Consider the following 22356-nt stretch of genomic DNA (forward strand, 5'->3'; position numbering starts at 1 on the left):
AACACATTATCCCCGGGTGAGAAACTCCTCACTTTTCTGTTTGTGTCATGAGTCTGTTTCTGTTTCAGTTGCTTTTGCTGCACTTTTGATTTCACATCTGGCATGAGCAAGTCAAAAGCTGATCTGAGCCTCCGTGACATCATCAACTCTGCAGGTGACAAGCCTGTAGTTGCATGAGGTGTGATGCGATAACTGAACAGAAACCTTGACAACCTGGTTTGCAACGTATCACCCTTCATCTTTTTTGACACTCTTCACAAGACTGCACTTCCCTTTCCACATCCTGATCCATACCTGGCCACCATACATAAGATCTAGCCAGACCTTTCATTCTTGACATGCCGGAGTGTGACTGGTGCAGTAACCGCAGTATCTTGTCTCTGCCCTTGGTAGGTATGATTACTCTGGCTCCCCAGAGCACACAACCATCCTTTACACTTAATTCCATTCTTCTTTGGTGATATGGCTTGAAGTGAGCATCTGTCTTTGTAGGCCAACCTTTCAGGACATATTCATGAATTTGGGACAACATCACATCCTTAGCTGTCCAGCGCTTTATCTGGGTCGTGTCCACTAGCTTATCATCTAGCAGATCTATCATCAAGACTTGCTCTTTTGCCCCATTATCTTGCACTGTTTCTGACATAGGCAGTCTGCTCAACGCGTCTGCATTGGCGTTGTTTTTTCCTGGTTTGTACACAATTTTGTACTCGTAGGCACTGAGGTGCACAGCCCATCTTTGCACTCTCGGGGAACCCATTTGTGGAATGGGCTTTTTTTCATTAAAGAGAGAGCTCAACAGCTTATGATCCGTGTAGATAATGAAGGCTCTTCTATACAGATATTTGTGAAACTTCTGAATACCAAACATAATTGCCAAGCCTTCTTTGTTCAGCTGCTAGTATTTCTTTTCAGCAGGTGACAATGTGCGTGACATGAAACCCAGGGGTCTCTCCCTTACATCATCCATCAGGTGTGATAAAACAGCGCCCACGCCATACGGTGAAGCATCACATGACGCACATGAGTATTAATTCACGGTCAGCTGAGTAATGAACTAACACTTCTGCTGAGTTCAGCAGAGCCTTGGATTTCTTGAAAGCTTCTTCCTGCTTCTTTTGCCATGCCCAGCTCACATCTTGTCGTAACAGTTCATGCAGTGGAGCTAACAGGGTTGACAGGGTAGGAAGGAATTTATTGTAGTAATTTAGCAACCCTAAGTATGACTTAAGTTCAGTCACATTTGTGGGAGTGGGAGCCTCATTGATGGCTTTCACTTTCTTCTCCACAGGGTGAAGCCCCTGTGCGTCCACTCTGTGTCCCAGATACTCCACTTCCTCTTGCAGGAAAGTGCACTTATTTCTCCTTAAGCGCAACCCAGCCTCCTCCAACCTTGTTAACACTGCTGTGAGGTTCTCCAGGTGATCTGCCTCATCAACTCCAGTCACCAGCATGTCATCCAAGTACATCGCCACCAGTGGAATCCCCCGCAATAAACCCTCTATGGTCCTCTGGAATATGGCTGGTGCTGATGCAACCCCAAAAAGGCAGTCTGTTGTAGGTGAACAGCCCTCGGTGTGTGTTTACTGTCAAATATTTCTTTGACTCATCATCCATGAGTATCTGCTGGTATGTGTGACTCATATCCAACTTGGAGAACTGCTTTCCTCCTGACAGTGCAGCAAACAGGTCCTCTACTCTGGGTATAGGATATTGTTCCAATGAGGAAACTGTATTCACAGTGAGCTTGTAGTCGCCACATATTCTTACAGTTCCAACAGGTTTCAGGATCAGAACAACAGGTGCTGCCCATTCTGCATATTTCACAGTTGTGATTATGCCTTCTTTCAACAGTCTGTCTATTTCTTCATCCACTTTCGCCCGCATGGCGTAAGGTACAGACCTGGGACGGAAGAATCTCGGGACAGCGTTAGCTTTTACATGGATGGTGGTTTTCGCTCCTTTCAGGGTGCCCAGCTCCTCTTTGAACACATTCTCATGTTTGCTCAGCACGTGCTGTAGTGTTTTCTTTTCTGTCGTCATGTGTTGCAACTGTTGGGCTTTGTGTTTGAGTTTGATTTCCCTCCATCTGAGATGTATCTCTTCCAGCCAGCCCCGCCCCAGTAAGCTGGGGCCATTCCCTTTAACCACACTGAGGGGCAGTTTTCGTTTTTGCTGCTTGTATTTAACCCTCACGAGGGCTGCACCTAACACATTAACAGGATTGCCTGTGTAAGTCTCCAACTGGATGTGAATTGGCCTAAAACAAGGGATTTTTGTATCCTTCCATAGCTTTTGGAATGCATTTTCATTCATAACTGTGAGACTACAGCCAGTGTCCATTTCAAAGTTAACACCTTCCCCATTCAGTTTCATCTCCACCATGTAGGGGTCTACTTTTCTCAGGTGTACTTTACTCATGCGTCCCAATCTGAACTTTATGCAATTAAGGGTGAACGTGTCATCTTCTGAGCTATCTTTGAATCTGCAGGTCTCTTCTTACACTGATTCTGTGCATTTTTGCTACAGCAAGCTCTAGAAATGTGTCCTATTTTTCCACAAGCATGACATTTCTCTTCTTTGTACTTACAGTCTGTTGCAACATGCTTAGTTCCTTTGCAACGGTAACACTTTCTTGTTGCTCCTCTGAATGTGCCCGCGTCCTGTGGGCCTTTGTTGACCTTGAAGTGCTTCACTGTTGCAACTGGGTTTTGCAGATCCGGTGCATTCTTGTTTGCGGTCTCCGCTGCCACAGCAATTGACAAGGCTTTGTGAAATGTTAAATCTGCTTCTGCCAGAAGACATCTTTGAATCCGATCATCATTAATCCCACATACGATGCGGTCCCTTAACATCTGCTGTAATGTGTCACCATATTTGCAATCCTGCGCTAGCCGACGTAGCTCTGCCACATACTCCATTACTGATTCATTATGCTTGCGATTACGGGAATCAAACTTGTATCTCTGCACGATTTCACTCGGCTTAGGATCGAAGTGATCTTTCAACAGGCTTACCAGTTCTTGATACGTTTTATCCTTTGGCTTTTCTGGGCTGAGGAGGTTTCACATCAAGCTGTATGTCGATTCTCCAACGACGCTTATGAGTATGGCTGTCTGCCGATCTCCATCGTCAATCTGATTGGCCTCATAAAACTGCTCCAGTATTTCACAATACCCTTCCCAAGTCTGATTTCTTGCATCAAACGCTGCTAGCGTGCCAATAGTAGCCATCCTGTCACTGTTAATTTACGCTCTTCCCTTTTAGTAAAGTCCGCGCCAACCTGCAGCTCCGACGTCCAGTATGCCACTCAATCCACCGGCATCCAGGCCAAAAAATGTATCCTCGTCGTCAAAAAGATGTTATATCTTCTAAGGAAGAACCGAATGTCCACGACATCCAAATACTTTTGCAAGTTTAATGCAAACGGGCAGGCATGATGTCTTACAAGTTACTTAGTTACTTTCACATGTCCCTGACTAGCAACAACTTCTTCCCTCTCTCTTAACTAGGGTCAACATCCGGACAGCTGAACATACTCTGATTCAGAACTCAATGTAATAGCGCCTCCTTCTGGGACATCCGTTATTAGCAGCTAACTTCAGAAACAGTATAAGGAAATTAACTATTATTCTTCATAGCTAAGTAACTGCTATAGCTTACAGATAAACATTCTTGTAACTCAATATTACTCTTAAGATATTACAGTTAGGATACCACATATACTTTTAGACTGCTGCTCATTTCATCATATTTGAGGCTTATAATTTTATAATTTACAACTCTGAGCTCTCTAAAGCGGCTATGAATTGCTTATTTTATTTTAGATTTTATTTTGTGATTGTCACATGGCTGCTGGCTGTGCTGCCATATCACGCTGCCATTGCAATCAGTGATTTCGTATCTGCTTTTTCTTTCTCTCGCTCTATTCTGTCTTTTTTTTACTGTATCGTGGCTTCTTTTAATTCCATTATCACCAGCCTGACGTGGGTTCAACTAAACCAAACTCAGCTAAATCCCGCCCATCCACCCTCTCCACCAATGGCGAGGCCAAACGGCCTTCCCCCACCACAGCCTCAGCCAATAAAAAAAGCCCTGTACCCAAGGCGACCACACCCACTGCCGCCAAGCGGCCGCCAAACGCAGCTGGCTCCGCTAAGGCTGCCAAGGTGAGTATAATACACATGGCTAGATATAGTTCTTCTGTGAAACTTGGATGAATGTAATATGTTCCATTTTAGTGAAGATTGGCATGCTCAGTCTGCGTTTTTGTCTGTACTTGTGTTCTTGTGAAATATCATCACAACTCTAAGTCGCATTTAGCTCGGTCTGGATGCCCTGAAGTGTCCTTATTTATCGAGAATACTTTGGAGGAGGAATTGTGTGGACTCGTGCTGATTAATGACAAACTGTTACTCTGTCACCAAATAATGTTTTGGTATAAATATGTTGTTGTTTTATTAAAGTAAGGTGCAGTCAAGAAGGACAGTTTCGAACAGCCTTGTACAGGAAGTCAAAGAAATAGTTACATCCTGTAAGATCCCTCCAGATTTAATAAAATGTTATCAGACCAATCTTTTCAGCTAGTACTCAGTAATAATTATTGTCCTAATGATGTTCTTCTGTATGACAAAGTAGCCTATTAAAATGCTCTATAGGCTATTTGTGATCATAATAACAACCATATTACTCAATTATTTCTCATGATAATTTAGATGGACTAGAATTCTCATGTAAGGCAGCAATCATATCAGTTTACCGCAGTAGATGAATCAGCTGCTGGACCTGTTCCTCTAAAGAAATTCAAAACAATGAATCAGTGAGTGAAATTACACAAGACTATATATAGTTAGTGATCCGTCAGATTTTCTGATCATCAGAACATAACATCTTTTCAGATGGGATTTTAAGAATCCTCACATCCCACTTCCGAAAAGTTGCTTGATACTTCAAGAATGTAATCAGTAATATTCATATTGTCTAGACTAGAACTATTATATACCGTATGTGTTCAGATGTGAGAACTATCAGTAATATAAGATGAATGTATTCACCCTCTCTGTCTGACAAGTCACAGTCAACCACCACAACAACAACAACACATTTATTCTGTAAACAGAACAAAACTTCATAGTGCAAAATCCAATAAAAAAAAATTAAAGCTTTCTACAAAATGCAATGTTGTTAATCCAACATAATCCAATAAATTCCTGGATCAGGAGAGAGCCAGGCATTTCCTATCATGCCCTGAATTTTTGCAGTCGGTGAAGAGAGCAACTGCAGTGCCTGGCTGCAGAAATCTAACCGGCTGCATTGTGCGCCGATTTCCGGTGATCTATTCTGCGCAGGCCTGGCTCATCTTTCACTCTTGTGTTGAAGTGTAACTACCGTAGCCTGGCTGAGCCAGTTATGTCAGCAAGAACGCTTTAGTCACAATTGCAGATTGAGCATAATGTCTCCTCCTGTTGAACTTGACAAGTATTAACTCCCGAGGACATGAGTTGAAAAGTGGCATGCTGAGAAAGGCCTTTTGTTCCTACTAATTTAGACTTTAGACCCGTGAGATGTTTATATTTTTACATAAGTCTCTTACCTACAGTACTGTGTCTTTACAAGCTCTCATACCTGCATGATCTTGTATGACTTCTGACATTCGTGACCATGCCACTGTCAGAGATGTCTTTTTCTGTGAAGACTTTACTTAATTCCTCTCTCTTCCCCTCCTGTTTGTCATAAGTCTGTCTTCTTCTTCTTCTTCTTTTTGCTTATTATCTCTGCGTATGTCATGGTTGCACGATTGTTCCTCATAACATCAGGAAACAGGATGACATCACTTTCATGCACACAGCAGCAAAAGTACATGCAGACATACAGATAAACTCTCATCCTCACAAACTGTCAAAAACACACACACACACACACACACACACACACACACACACACACACACAAAGCTCATCTGTCCTCTGTTTCCAGACTCCAGAAAATGAGAAACGCCCACCTGTGCCAAAGGCCACGCCCACACCCCGTGCGACTGCCAGTAAGAATGGCTCCTCTGCGACTGCTGCAAGTAACCCTGCTGGTACGTGCAGTGCACACCCACTTGTACAGTAACATAATTTCTATTATTATAGAAATTATGTCTGTCTGCCCTCTGTTACTGATTGTGTGATATGAATGATGTTGTCACAGACAGTATCTCTCAGTAACTCAGCTTTAGCTAGTTCACAGTGTTGAAAGTGCAACGTGACCTCTACAACAGGACCTGAACTCTCCACAGTAGCTGGAAAATGACTCACAATGTAAACTGTTACCACTCGAGGCAACTGATTTGCTACCATATGTTAAATTTTATTGGATTCAAAAGCTGGCTTTTGAAGACCCCAGACTGGTATTTTAGCCACACATCACAAAAAGTAACTGACCTCTCCAAGAGAGGAAGCTATGACTCAGTCAGAGGTATGTTAGTCTGCCTTTTTGTGCACTTGAGCTCAGCACCCTCAGAGAATATGATTCATTCACCCAGTTCGCAGTGATGGGTGTTATGTACTGCAAGGTGCATATTTCATTTTAGTTGCATGAGTGAACTCCATTACTTTTGTGGCTGTTGCCCCGTTGGCATCAGTTTAGTCAGATTCCATAATGCTTCTGCCACATGATAGCAGCATTACCTACAGCACAACTATATCAACATGGTTGACGTGCTGTCACACCTCCATAAACGGTGAAATGACTCACTTTTGCTCAGACTGCATGCCAGATAATCTTCAAGTCACCGGAAGCCCTTAAAGCTTTAGTGCGTAAAATATATTTGATTAATTGATTAATGAATGTCTGTTACATTCAAGCCATTGCCAAATGAGTTGCTACAAAGCTAATTAAGACTATCAGCTCCACACCACTCTCTCTGTATTTCTCAGTATGGCTGTGTTCAGAAGATTGTGGCGTCCGGTGACTTTCCCGCGCAGAAACTCGAGTAAAGAAAATTACCTCTTCTGAAGAGTCCATCATGTTTTTTTAATCCTCCGTGTCCTCCTTAGCTTCTAGCAACAGCGTGGAGGAGGGGATGGAAGGCTGTATCATGTGGACGCACCGACAGTTTTGTTGACATTACTTAGAATTCCTCATGGGGGAGATAGAAACTACGCACTATAGCTTTAAAGGGATAGTTTGAATCTTTTTGAAGTGGGGTTGTATGAGGTACTTAACCATAATCAGTTTTCCACAATCCTTTTAGCCACCTAAAAAGCCCCACCCCCAAAAAAATCTGTTTTAGTTTTAATCTGTTCATGTGTACGCTATATTTAGAATATTTTCACAGCTTTACCTTGCCGTCAAACAGCACTGTGTAAGCTTTTGCGGGGGGAACTCAAGCCGCTCTATGCTCACTTCAAAGCCAGCAGACTCCTTTGACAAAAACAGTAATTTTACCTCCATAACATGGGAGGTGCTGGTTTACTGCTGCCTCAATCGGTTTATTAGTTTGTGTTCTTTTGTGACTTTGGTGTTTTAAAAGGGTTTGGAACTAACAAAACTAACAAACTAACTAACTGATCGAGGCAGCAGTAGACCAGCAACTCCTGTGTTCTGCGAGGGAAAATTACAGATTTTGTCAAAAGAGTCTGGTGGCTTTTAAAAGAGCGATATAACTTTAATATGTTTCAATACATTTAAACAGTGCTGTTTGGCTGCAAAGTAAAGTGGTGAACATATTCCAAATAAGGTGTACACTTAAACAGATATTGTTTTTTTAATGTGGTCTGTTTTTGTGGGCAGCCGAAACTTGACTATGGCAAGACTTTGGTTTGTCAGCTATCGGCAGCCAATCACCTGCTTCTTTTTTTTTTGACAGTAGAAAAATAGACAATAAATTCCAGCTGTTCAAATCTCTCCAGTTTTCTACAGCGTTTATTTGAAAAATCAAATAATTAAACATCTCAGTGTTTGGTGAATAGTTGCATTCAAGTTGCATTCATTGCTGAGCCACCATGTTAGCACATCCAGCATGCAATGAACCAAACAGTAAATGTGCTATTAAACAAAATGTTAAAACCCAGATTTGTCAGAATAGAGCCATCAACCACTTAGTTTACAGTCCAGACAGATGGCAACAAAATAGGCATGCACTGTGTTTCAGATTGCAAAATACAATTTTGCCCCCATATGGTCAAAGGCTAAAGTGTCATGTGTCACTCTAGTGTGTCTAAGGCTGTGTCGCTATGTTTCCTGTCTACAGCGAGCAAGAATGACAAGACTGAGAACAAGACAGCCGAGGCCAAGAAACCCAAGACCACAGGTAATAAACTAAGAGAAAACATGGTCAGTGAAGGAAAAAAACTTCAGTAATACTTGTTTCAATATTGTTCTCATGGAATTGTAAATGTACGTATACGTACAGATCAATTGACCGGCCGTGATGTTATGAAAAGAGAGAAAGGCAGGGTTACTCTGTGCAATTATTACTATGAACAGAAAGTAAAAAAAACTCGGGGCGATGCAGACAATATGGTCTGTCTGTTCTGCAGCAAAGTTCAGTTTTATAGTACAGCAATCTTAAGACTACAGTTTTAGCAACAACATGTAAAATAAAAAAAAACTGTTTCATTGTAGTTTATAACAGATAATAATAATAATACATTTTATTTGTACAGCACTTTTCATTGAAAAATCAAATCCCAAAGTGCTACAGGAGACTAAAAACAAGGTAAAAACAGAAGCAAAGCAAAGAAATAAAGATCTTTTGACAGCAGCCATGTTGGAACATCTGATCATTGAAATGCTCAAACTGCAGACAGCAGTGACGTGCCAGAAATCCATCCAACTGTCTGACAGCCAGATCGTTAATTGCTCAGGAAGTCAATCAGGCATTGTGCGACCCCCCCCTCTCAAAATGCACATCAAATGACAACCGATCCGGTAGAAATTTGGCCTGATTCTTAAATTTGTCAAAGGCAAATTTGGGGTGAAATGGGGCTTAATCTGTACAGTGTCTGCTCCGCGTAAGGGAACAATGTGTTACATTTACTGCCCCTTTATAAGAAATAACCATATCATTGATCAATGATGTGGTATATTACATAAAAGCATGATGTGTTGATCAATACCAGTACCTCAGTGATGAATACTACGGCAACACGCTCCTCTTCTACGGCCGGTGAAATAACATGGTTGCACCAATAAACACTGTGAACCGTTATGTCTCCATTTCATTGATGTTAACACTCACTTTACACGCGGAACAGAAGTTGTTTTGACTAGTATTTACTTTTCAGCTTTCACAAAAACTGAAATACGTCATTCCTGTTTCCGTTTTTTCCTTACTCTGTAGCCCGTCCTCGCCAAGCCTCCACCACTACTCCTGCTGCCTCCACTAACGGTGAATCCTCTCACCGCCGCCGTGTCATCACTAAACCCCCCGTGCCCAAGCAGACCCCAATGGAGAAGAAGCCGGCGGTGCCGCGTGCTCCTCGAACCCCCCGGCCCATCAACGCTCCAACACCTGACCTGAAGAACGTCCGCTCCAAGATCGGATCCATTGACAACATCAAGTACCAGCCTGGTGGAGGAAAGGTAGGACAAACCAGACAGTACAAGAGAGGTCTATAAATAATGCACAACACGTATTTACACTGTGTTGAATCATACATTACTGTGGCTTATCATCCTCCATTAAACCAGTCACCATAAGATAACACCAATTAGCTGAGCTGTCAACACCGACTGGGAATTCTGCCAAGATCATCCCTTGAAGCATCTGTGCTCTTCTCTGCTATCAACCCTGTCTCCTAAAAAATGGTGTTCCAATCTAGCTTAATTCCAATCTCGATTATGTTTCGAGAACATATTTTCTCCCGGATTACCATTGTTTTAAAGTGCTCATATTATGCTTTTTGGCTTTTTCCCTTTCCTTTATTGTGTTATATATCTTTTTTGTGCACGTTATAGGTTAACAAAGTGAAAAAGCCCAAAGTCCACCCCAAAGGGACTTACCATCTCCAACAGAAAACACTGTTCACAAACTGCTCCAAACAGCTCTATTGTAGTCCAGCCTTTACTTCAGAGACAAATGTGCATCACTTTGTAACACACGTTATAATGCTCGCCTAGCTGCTAGCGTGGCATGCCCTCATACTCTGCTTCTGACTGGCTAGTAGTCCTTACCTAGGTACTGCGCACGTACGACAACAACGATGGAATAGAAGTGAGAGGTCTCACTCTGTAGCTAAAACAGAGAGCTCAACACACAGGGTGAAAAGAGGAGCTGCAGCAATGTGCAGTACAACAAAAATATGGTGTTTTTTGAAAATTAAACCATGTAAACCTATTCTGATATAACCTCTAAATACAATTATGAACTTGAAAATTAGCATAATATGAGCACTTTACCACATGGTTAACGTTGTGAATTGAAACAAAAGGTTAGGTACTAGGTTAGGTAAAGATCATGGTTTGGGTTAAAACATGCTTTTTTACATAACTTAAAATAAGCCAACATTGACTTATCACATGGGACATGAACAGCGGTCTCCTAAGTGAAAGTCCAGTGTTTGCTTGACCGATTTATACCCCTCCCGCCCGACCCCCTCCCTACGTGGACTTTGATTAGAAACATATTTGTGATACCTCAAAAAGCAATGTACTCTGGGACAAAATACGTTTCCCTCGAAACGTAATCGACAATGCAGATTGGTTGTGTGGGAACATACATTTTGGGAGACTGGGTTCCTGCTGGACGACACTGAAATGCACCTCTTCACTTTGTTTTCAGTGTTGGGTTTGATTTAAATGTGAGCTGGAAAATTTGTATTACAATGAAAAACAATTAATTCATTTATTAAATACAAAAAGTTAAACAACTGTCCTTGTAACATTGTTTTTTTTTCTTCATTTAATTATGGCAGTACATGCATACATCAAAAGGAAATGCATATCAGAATGTGTATTGTTTTTCACAGTGTTTGCATTGTAAATCCTCCATAGTTTGCATCATAAGTTTCCATTTGCACCAAATGCAAGCCCGAGAGTTTTTAGAAAGCTCCTTTTTTCCGTGTGAAATGCGCCAGTTGAGTGTAGGCAGGAAGCCAAACCGAAGAGAAAAAGATGTTTTCAGATGTAGCCAGCTAAGTGTAGATGTAGTCTTGATCTTCCACCAGAATCCTTCAAGCCTCGTGAGTTTGTTTTCAGTCTGTCTGTCTGAATCTGCAAGCATCAGATGCTTTCTCGTCTCTGCAGTATATATAACAGGATAATGTGTTCTGGCAGATCTTCTGAGAATAAAGTGGCTTTTATTTCTGTAGGAAATTATTCTTGGTCCTGGGGGCTGATGTGGAAGGACATTTTATGAAGCATTGTGAACGGGGTGCTTAGATCCTCATAAAGACATGATAACTATGTGTCTGGGGATGATAACTGAAACCAACAGAAGATCGCTGCATGCTCTGTCACTGAGTCTACTGAATACACTTGATTCAGTCCCATTTGCATCACTCTCATACTCACTTCTGTGCTATGTAAGGCAGCACAGTGTAATCTGGTGGTTAGGCATACTGTATAATAGGGGATGAGAAGGAGGTGGATGGAGAGGGGAGGGCATACCCTGTTAAGGCAAGGCACTACAGGTCAATAGGGTCAAAAGAATGTAACAAACAGATACAGTATTACCATGACACTTAACCAGTTGCTTACTTACATTAAGAGTTATTTTTTGTATTTCAAGTTTTCTGAAATTGTATGTTTAAATATGCAAATGAGGCATTCACTTATTAAATATGCACTGATTTGCATACATTTCCAGAACAGAGATCTGAACATTGGATGAGGCCAGGTTCAAAATTCTTGTTTCATTTTGTTGACATATTAGAATCAACGGTTTTTACAAAGAGAATTTTGGATATCTCGCCATAGAAAATTCCTTTTTGTCATGTTTTTCGGAATAAAATGATCCAAAAAAAATCAATCTGGCTATGAATGATATAGGAACAAACCCTTCTGTAAAAACCTTCAGAATATAGATAGAAACTTATATCCTATACCCTTAGGAGAAATCGACAGACGCAAATAGACCAGGTGTAGTAAAATAAACACCTAAATTTGCATTTTGGTTGTTTTCTTTCCACTAGTCCGAAAGAATTGACTGGTGCATGAAACATGTTTTTGCCTGCCGTATCTTAATATCTTTCTGTCACATCTGTGCATGTTCCATTAACCGTCTTCAGCAGTACATATACTGTAGCAGTAACTGGCTGGGTAGATAAGCTCTGCATAACATTTCATATTTATCATACCCAGCACAGCCAACATCTCCCTCTTATTTATCCAGGAAACCGCTGCTTCTTTTTTTAGCAACACCCTGTTTCACATTCACAGTGATTCCTCACTTCCTCAACCTGTATAATTTAGACATGGTCCGATTACAGTCAGATCAGTGCCAGAGTCTCTGGTTGTCCGCATTAAACTGTAATCTTTGGACAGTAGTCACTCTTTCAGGCAGATGATCTGTGTTTTGCAGGAGCAGGTCTGTTCCTGCTGTGTGGTCTCCCTTCCCTTTCAAAGACATTCTCCTACACATTCTGTGTCTCTCTGTCAGAGTGAAGCCACTTAACACACACAAACACATTGCCGCCCTGCATCACAACAAGTGTCACTGACTCATTCGGTCTCCAGTGATGCTAATATTGTTTTGTCTTGTTTAGTCTAATATGTCATGTATTCTATTATGTACACTACCGGTCAAAAGTTTGGGGTCACTTAGAAATTTCCATTCCAGACAGAATACCAGCTGAGATCAGTTGCATTGTTTTTTTAATCAGGGCAGCAGTTTTCAGATTATATTATGTGCTTACATAATTGCAAAAGGGTTCTCGACTGTTGTAGACAGAAGTGGCTGAAGAAACGCTTGAAATCCATGCTTTTTGGTCTAAACGTCATACCCAAATTAAAGGTGGTACAGCTCCCATATACTTCTGGGGTGTGCCTGATATCACTGGAAAGGTGATTGATGTGGGTGTGTTTGTGTATTTGAGAAGTGTTGTATTTTGTAGTTTTTTGGCTTTTTTCTTTGCACTTTTCAAATGGAAATAAAAAAAACGTACAGACATATCTGTAGAAGAAAAATCATATAAAATCCATTTTTGAGTCTTTTGGCTTCCGGTCTTTTTCTGTAGTAAGCGGAGACATGTGGCTAATGCCCTGTGTTGTCTGTCACCTGTCAGATGTGTTTACAGCAGTGTATTATTACTATTACTATATATACTGTAGTATTAAACTAATCATTTTACAGATGACTTGGACGGAAATAAAAAACCCTCCATTCTAGCCTCGGTAACTCTCTCTGTCAGTAAGGCCTAGAATCACCCTGACACTTGTAACAAAAACTTGAGTGTTTCCTTTCCAATGATGTCAGGCACATCCCAGAGTGTCAAAGTATATGGGAGCTGTACCACCTTTAATTTGGGTATGACGTTTAGACCAAAAAGCATGGAATTGCAAGCCTCAAAAGACTCAAAAATGGATTTTATATGATTTTTCTTCTACAGATATGTCTTTTTTTATTTCCATTTGAAAAGTGCAAAGAAAAAAGCCAAAAAACTACAAAATACAACACTTCTCAAATACACAAACACACCCACATCAATCACCTTTCCAGTGATATCAGGCACACCCCAGGGTGTCAAAGTATATGGGAGCTGTACCACCTTTAATTTGGGTATGACGTTTAGACCAAAAAGCATGGATTTCAAGCGTTTCTTCAGCCACTTCTGTCTACAACAGTCGAGAACCCTTTTGCAATTATGTAAGCACATAATATAATCTGAAAACTGCTGCCCTGATTAAAAAAACAATGCAACTGATCTCAGCTGGTATTCTGTCTGGAATGGAGTGGAATGGAAATTTCTAAGTGACCCCAAACTTTTGATCGGTAGTGTATTTATTCTAATATGCTCCATTCAACAGCAATACTAGCCTAACAACCTTGCCATCCTCAGTATTTAGGAATTGGACTGGTGTTGTTTGTCTGAACAATAGTACTATAGCAGTGTGAGACATTTGATCTGTTGTTTACTGGTTGGGTAATTATTCTTACACTGTTTTTGTGCTGATATTTGACTCTTGTCATTAACTGACAAACTGTATTGTATTGCTACTAATCTTATGTAATTCATTGTCATGTTTTGAAAAATGCTCCATCTGTTCCAGTTCACCATTATCCGTTATCAATCTGACACAGTACATCCGGTGGCAGTTCTACAAACACATGTACACCCGTTTGTTCATTATACTCCCATTTTAAGGCCCATCATTATGTCTTACATCTAATTGGTGCTACTACTATCAATTATTGACCAAGTCAATTTGATTATAAAGCTTGGTTCAGTTTGCTTCTTTTTGATCCATGCTTTTATTTTCCAAACAATCACATGCTTCCTGTTTGATTGGCTGTAATGACCCCTTATACAATTGAAGGTTGTATTGACCAGGGGTTGGTTGTCTCCTCAGGTCTCCTCCACCCCGAACAACAAGGCGTCGGACCCCTCCACCCCTGCCGCCAAGGCCAGAGTGAGTCCCTACCATCTACACCCTCTTATGTTTTCTCTACTCTCCACACATACACCCATTCTACATCCACCCAGGACACACCACACCCTTCTGTTAACACTACTTTAAGAACTAAGTAAATATCAGTCCACACTCATTTCATTATGACTATTATTACCAAACAACAGTGTTCTTAAAAGGAGACTGAAAGAACTTCTGTCTAAACAAGATGTGTGTGGATATTATTATAATAAATAATATTATTAACAGTGGTCACTGTAGCCACAAGTAGTAATTACAGAATACTGCCATTTTTTACTTTTCATACATCTTCCAAGATGCCCTAGAGACAGTCACTTTAATTGCATCATCATTATGTGACCTAACCGAGAGAAAACTGAAGTGAACTTGGTGAGATCGACCCTCGGAGGGCTGAGGGAGCGAGTGAACAACAATGTTCACTCCAGAGGTGGATATTACCAACAATGCATTGCAGCTATGCATTTTATGCAAGAAAATACATCCATGGTTAGTTGGCAGCATGTACAACCGGTAAAACTCTGGTTTCTGACCGCCAAAGGAGAAGATGAATAAATTGAATAAATACATTTCGGCTTTTTAGCAGATAGTTTCATAAGAAAACCTCATTAATAGCTTAATATTTTACTGAAACATGTTTACTGAAACAATCATGATACATGATCACAAACTTTCTAAATCAGAAACTCATGCAGCTGATTACCAAGAATGCAGGTATTTCTGATGACTTTTAAAAATGTCTTATTATAATAATAATAATAATACATTTTATAAATAATATTTGTATAGCAGCTTTTATACAAGAAATCCAGCACAAAGTGCTTCACAATAAGGAAATTACATGACATAAACAGACATAGAATTAACGTAAAAACAGGGCTAGAATGAACATAATTAATGGGAAATAAAAACCCACTTGAAGCAGAAGCGCTTCAAGTGGCTTCTACCTCCCCCGCTCCTTCCCCGCCCACTATCACTCTGCCACTCCAAGTGGCCTCCGTACGGCGTATGCTGTTACGGTATATCAAGGGCTCAGGGGAAGTGAGCGAGGGGAAGTGGAACTACTAATGAAACGCAGCAGTAGACAAGGTGGTCGTCCTAGTGGGCAACTGTGGTACTGCAACAAAAAGCATTTTATAAAAGAGACGTTTGTAAAACTGTCAACAGGACATCTCAAACTGTACTTAAGGTAAATTATTACTCTCTGTGTTATACAATTCTAAAACCAAGGTTTATATGTGTAAAACCTTGAGAATGTAAAGTCTTTTTAGGAACGGCCAGCATGGCCAGGGAAAGAGACACTAATGGTCAGTAGACTGCACAAGTACAGTACATGCATTTTCCTGGTTTTTAACATGCCCCTTAAAATCTGCTGTACAAACTGCATTCGTCAGTGTCTATCTTGAACATTGAAACATATCAAACTAAAGAAGGAATACCACAGCTCAGGATACTCATTAAGCGTAGCTAACTGGTTCTGGGAGCTCCTAATACCGCACTGCTTATACTGGATTTTGTGGTACCCAGAGAAAAAAGCATACGCACCTAAACAGACTTTCAGATTTTTCATTTTTATTTCCATTACACCCTAACATTTACATCCACTGAGCTTCATATACTGTTCAACACCAACCAAACTACAACCTTTTTCTAACTGCACCAATATCATCATCTACACCTCCTTATATCTCAACACTTTCCAAAGGACACCCCAATGGGGACTGATGACCCATTTTTCAAGATGTTACTACTTGTACAAAATGAAATAGATTGAAGTGGCAGCTATGATAAGATAAGATAGAACTTTACTTATCCCGACTGGAAACAGTTACAGTACAAAAGGTGGGTTGCATATAAATATGTTTGTACAGTATCAAATCTGAACTACAGGTACAGTAAGTGTGTATGGTTGATTCAGAATGTTCGTTATTATGCCCATGATATTGCACTTAATGTCCCATTATTTCACATTATGTCCCATTATGTCCCGCAAGTCAGAGGATGTAATGATTGTAATCCAAAGGAGACAGTAATCCAGAGAGAAAGACAGGGATTAAATGAACAGAGCAGAAAAGAGTTGAAATGGAGGCCGGAGCTACCTCAGCACCCCATGTCTCTGCTATCCATCTCTTTGCATCAGATAAGATGAGATAAACTTTATTGATCCCAAACCGGGGAAATTCACATTAGGTAGATCAGTTAAAGAATTTGATTGCCACAGAAAGGAAGGATTTCCTGTTATGCAAAGTGGTGGGTAACAGTCTACTCTTAAAGGTGCTCCTGTGACCAGCACATCGTGGAAAGGGTGAGAGTCACTGTCTAGGATGTGCAGCATCCTCCTATCTTACCGCCGGTGTCCGACAGAGCAGTAACCGAGCCCGACCCGAGCCCGACAGGCATTAAGATGCCCTGGTTTGCTTTCACTTAGTACTTTTTCTTCACTTGTAGTAAAAATGGGAAACATTTTCAGCATCCTGTTGTGTCCCTTGTTTTGCATTAGCAACATTCCTCACCGCAACTGAGGAGACATGATGAATCACAACCTAGCAGCTACTACAGGTGTACTAAAGTAGAAAGAGGAAAACTTAACTCTGTTTAGAGGCTACTGCTCTGTGTGCGTGCGTGTCTGCATGTGCTAACTGCTCAGTGAGTCATCCTTTGCTGGTGCTGCCTGCGTCATCAGGCCATTTTCATCCTGGACAAAGAGACTAACACAGAGTAAGAAAGAATTGAGGAAGGCGTCTGCAGTCTGCTGCAGAGCTTTTTAAAATACAAACACAGAGGCAATGAAACTGACATCACAACACAAGGGGAAGGAGTTATGTTTTGTAAGAAATAATAGCTATCTTTATTAAAAAATAAAATAGCCATTATTATGTATTAAGAAATGAAATAGCCATTAGGGAAGTAGAATATAGAGGATAAAATCAACCACATCCACGTCCCTGGTAGGTATTAGTTCCGAAGCTGCATGCAGACTTTTAATTGTGCATTATGTTGAGTGGCAGTAAGCAATTAGCATCGTCTTAAAGGTGAGATTAAGAATGATTGTGTCATAGAGTTGCTACTCTTGATTTTACCTTTGCCAGTGTTCCATGTGTCCTGAAAATGGTTACATTCCTTTTGTTGGGACTGAATCCAATCCAGTGGTATACCTGAAGCTTCTGAAGCCAATGCAGAAGTGCCTAAAACCTGCATTCTATCTCATTTCCAGCAGGGGGCGACTCCACTTGCTTTTTTTTTCTTTTCCTTTTTTTAAAGGTTTATTTAGATAGGGACAGATACAAAAAAACCATAGATGAACTTCAACAGTCATCTGATGTACGTATCATAGTGTTTTTAGCCGAAGCTAATTCTCGACACTTTGTAAGTCGTTAGCTTGTAACTTGCAGTAAGGGAAAGTTTGCCATTTTTCAACCGCCTGTGTACTGCTGTACATGCAGATGAACAGCGCCAGTACCCGGAAGGTCCCCGTTTACCCGCCATTTACTCTGCTGCATGACTTGCCTCAGCCGGTTGAAAATCGGCAAGTTTCCCACTTAACAGCACTGGCTCAGCCGCGTCATCCTCCCCTGCTCCGCCCTCTTGTTCAAATATGGTCACTTCTGGCTGCAAAATACTAAAATAATAGTAGTAGGCGTGCAGGAGGCAGGACCAATTATGGACGATCAGATACGTAGCCTTGGTATAATCTTACACCAAGGCTACGTATCTGTTCGTAATTTGGTCATAAACAACCAAGTCTCTTGCCGTTCCTTGAATTTGTCTGACGATTTTAGCATCAGCCCTTACCGACAGAAGTTCCCAAATCTCGTTGTCTCTCCAGTTAGACATTTTCATTGGTGTGTTTGTGTAAATCACCATTCTTCTTTACACTCGGATGTGTTTATTTCCCGTTATTTCATCGGACTTTACACAAACTTTTTTACCAGGGAGCTGGCATTTGCATTCTCACATACAGCTCCTCTCGGCAAATGTCTGGATAACTTCAGGGTTGCAATGCATGTGTGAAAGGGTTTTGGGGAAATTTGTGGTAATATAGGGTTGCCTTTGAAACCTGAGATGACTTTATTTATTTTATTTGCTCATTTATTTATGTTGTGTTGTGTTTATCCTTTTCCTCAGTTTTCTGGCTCTTTTTTGTTATCTTTGTGATACAACCCTTGCTGCAAAATTAATTACCCTGCTTGTGGACAATGTTGAAAGTCAAAATATCAAAGCGATGGCATTCAGCACATGCCACACAAGGTATTTTGGTCATCACTTCATATTTAAGTTGACCAATAGGCCAAACCCTCTTAATCTTACAGTATTGCTTTAAGGAAACCCTGACCAACCCAACCGTGCAACATGTACTCAGAGTTTGTGCTTCAGTAATTTTTCTTAGAAATGTGGGACTAGCTGCAGGGCAGAACAACAGGCTTATAGGTTTTAGGTACAAAAGTCCACTGCCTGAAAGGAAACTCTTTTGTCTCATACGTCTGTATTAGTCGCTTGCAGTTGCCTCTCACAGCATGTGTTAACACAAAATCACTGTCCTGTGTATAATTCTGCTGCATGTGCTCTGTCTCCCTTTCCTTTCCTGTGCTTGATCAGTTTTCGTTAATGCTGCTTATGGAAGCGCTCTGTTGTTATTCAGTCAGTATCCTCATCTCTTGATACTTCAGCATTAATTAATGTAAGAATTCACGAAACTTTCCTTTAAGAATCTGTCCGGTGAGCTGCACCATCTGTTTTGAACCAAAATGATTTTGTTGCATAACATCCCAAAACCATTTTTACAGTGCCATGTGCTGATAAAGCCATCACATAATGCAGATAATCACTGAACTCATATGTAGGAGGAATCATTTGATTTGAATGACAGAACCTCTTCCATACTTACAGAGCAGGGCTACTCTGTTTCCTGTTAACTCAAGCTGCCAGCTGATCTGCTCTTCTCTGCTGCTCTTGTCTGTCTGCCTATCATACCCTTCTTTCTTTCCTTCTTTTTCGTTTCCCTTCTACCTCCTCACTTTCCTGCTTGTCTGTGTGTCTGCTTGCCTGTCTTTAGGTTCAGATAGTGCACAAAAAGCTGGACTTCAGCCATATCACGTCTCGCTGTGGCTCCAAGGACAATATCAAACATGTCCCTGGAGGTGGCAAAGTAAGTACTGCTGGAGCTGGAGGGAGACTCTGTTCTGGGTGGATGCATATTAGATTTATGCTAATTTAGCCTCATTCGGTCTGTCTTGCTCAAAATTGTGATCATTTGAATATCTCCTTCTTATCCCAGAAAAACAAACTGATCTGATCAGGAATTCCTGTTCTTATGTAAAGTTGGTTCAACATGGCTTGATGCATATTAAATCTCTCACACCTGATTGGGTTGTATTTACACAGAAACATTTTTTTTTATTATTTAAAGGAAATAAGAATGAATGCACTGTAATCAGCGCAATTATGGCTCCCTGTGTTTGCATTTTGGATTGATTTCACTCAAAGTGAACTGACCACAGGTCCTTCTGCCCACCCCTCCAGATGTTGTTCCCATCTGCTCCAAACACCTGCTGCACTATCATATACCATCTCTGGGCTGCCCTCACAATCACAATCACCACTCTGCTGTCTCAGATCAGTTAAACGAAATGCAGAAGGTGTAATGGAAATGGCTCATGTCCAAGTAGTGACATCAAATAAAGCTATAGGCTGGACCGTTCACACATACGTATTACAATATTAGCAACTGTTTAGTTTTGATACTTAAGAAACCTGGAATCTCATATAACAAATCCATAGGATTAATTTCCCTATGGACCCTGAAATATACCCTCTGGGTCCTTTTACCAATTTAGTAGTCGCTGTTCAGACAGTTGAAATGCGGATTGCAGAAAAATTACATATTAATACGACATGATCTTATTAAAAGAAGTTCTTCTTTAAATCTAATTTGATCATGTAATTATGTTTTGTGATTCTAAAATATAAATTCCCCATGGTTGGTCCCACCAATACCTCTCAACCCTTTGCACTAATATTCCTATGCAGATGTTTCTTATTTAATTTTTACTTTGTCTTGTCGATTTTTTTTCTCCATTTTTCCAATTACAGTAGGTGCTCTATATGTTTTTTATTTTACATGTAAATGTTAAACAATATTACATTGTTGTTTAACACATGTACAACACAATATTAGGAGAGTACTCAGCATACCTGCTTAAAGTAGGATAACATACACACGAGTGCTATATATTTGCTCCATACTGTGTGTGGAACACTGTTCGTTTGTAAGGCATGTTTCACATAAAGTAAGCAAATACAAACCAATACAATCCAATTATGTACTGTATTAATACCACAGTACAAGGGCACTCTAACACTATGTCATGGGTGTGTACTGTAGTAGGCTTAATTGCACCAATATTCCAACTCTTTGTATTTACTGAAGTCCCTGGTGTGTTTCCTCAGTCTAAAATGACATCATGAATATTAAAATTAGCTGTTAAGAATTGAAATATGTTTTGTGCGTGTCAAGCAGCCTCTAATGAGGGAGAACTCTAATGCCAACCAGGCAATCAGAACTAATCATGGTTTGTTTGCAAATGACATTTTAACAGCACTGAGGGTCACAGTCTGCTGACTGTTTGTCCTCCTGTCTGTCATCAAATATGTAAATATGATTGATTTTATCACACACTGTGACCAGGTCGCAGGTCACCGGCTCTTAAAATCGATCAGTACCAGCTGCCGTCAGATTACTGTTAGTAATATTGAACACACACTCTCATGATGTGGCGATGGTCTAATAACTGCCTTCTCGTATCCTCCAATTATAGCCTGTCATAGATTTAAATGCACAAATGGAACATCATTTACCAGCCTAACAAAACAAAAGGCCACCTTAATAACAACAAAACAGGTCAAAGTAGGGAATGAAGCATGGGTAGGTAGTCCTGCATTTGCTGTGTTGTATCTATTCTCCCACGTACACCATTGTATTGTACAGCATGTCATCCTCTATAAATCTAACCAGGTGCATGATCATGGATGACAGTGATTTTGTAAACTGGATATGGAGTGGGCACTGAAGTATGGCTGCATTGTACTGGTGGTGGCGTCTTTATGAGTTAGTATAAAGAGGCTACATTGTGATCTCACCTCTTCTCCAGGTCCAGATTCTGCACAAGAAGGTTGATCTGAGCAAGGTGACGTCCAAATGTGGGTCAAAGGACAACATCAAATATAAGCCAGGTGGGACTTAATACTTGTTTATTTTATAACTTTATTTTAAACTATTGTATTCTGTGCTGGTCTCATACTTACCTTCTTTTTTTCACCTCAGGTGGAGGTGATGTAAAGATTGAGACCCATAAGCAAAACATTAAGACTAAGTCTAAGATTGGATCCATGGACAACGTGGGGCCAGGCAACGAACAGACCAACGGACACAAGGTCAAACTATAACACAGTCATAGTTAACTTCTCTAGTTCTGCTGACTCACTGACGCCACAAGATGGTGTGGTAACATGGGATAGTACACTATCAAAAAACGTAGTTTTCATTTTGTGTGTGTGCGTGTGCGTGTCTGCCCTTGTGTGTCTATATTTGGCTACAGGAGGAGAAAACAGAGAAGACATCTTCACCCCCAAGTGGCGCTACGACAACTGGATCAGCAGGTGTTGCTAAGGCAACAGCACCAGGAGGTGTTGCTAAGGAGAATGGGGTGAAGGAGCCCACACCTACTCCTTTCGGGGGAGACGGACTGAGGGAGCATAGCATAGACAAACGCATCACTGAGACAA

The 22356-nt window shown here is 40.7% G+C and overlaps 1 protein-coding gene across 1 annotated transcript in view; it reads left to right on the forward strand.

Annotated features, from left to right (window-relative positions):
* Window positions 1-22356, forward strand: part of LOC144526119 (uncharacterized) — an 89228-nt gene that overhangs the window by 53232 nt on the left and 13640 nt on the right. Inside the window, exons 7-15 of the mRNA XM_078263335.1 lie at window positions 3981-4169; window positions 5977-6082; window positions 8237-8296; window positions 9329-9570; window positions 14497-14556; window positions 19628-19720; window positions 21723-21804; window positions 21896-22005; window positions 22170-22356. Coding sequence (XP_078119461.1) covers window positions 3981-4169; window positions 5977-6082; window positions 8237-8296; window positions 9329-9570; window positions 14497-14556; window positions 19628-19720; window positions 21723-21804; window positions 21896-22005; window positions 22170-22356 — 1129 coding nt within the window. The remainder of the gene's footprint in view (window positions 1-3980; window positions 4170-5976; window positions 6083-8236; window positions 8297-9328; window positions 9571-14496; window positions 14557-19627; window positions 19721-21722; window positions 21805-21895; window positions 22006-22169) is intronic.

Source organism: Sander vitreus, chromosome 12 (genome assembly GCF_031162955.1).
Source record: "Sander vitreus isolate 19-12246 chromosome 12, sanVit1, whole genome shotgun sequence".
NCBI lineage: Eukaryota > Metazoa > Chordata > Actinopteri > Perciformes > Percidae > Sander > Sander vitreus.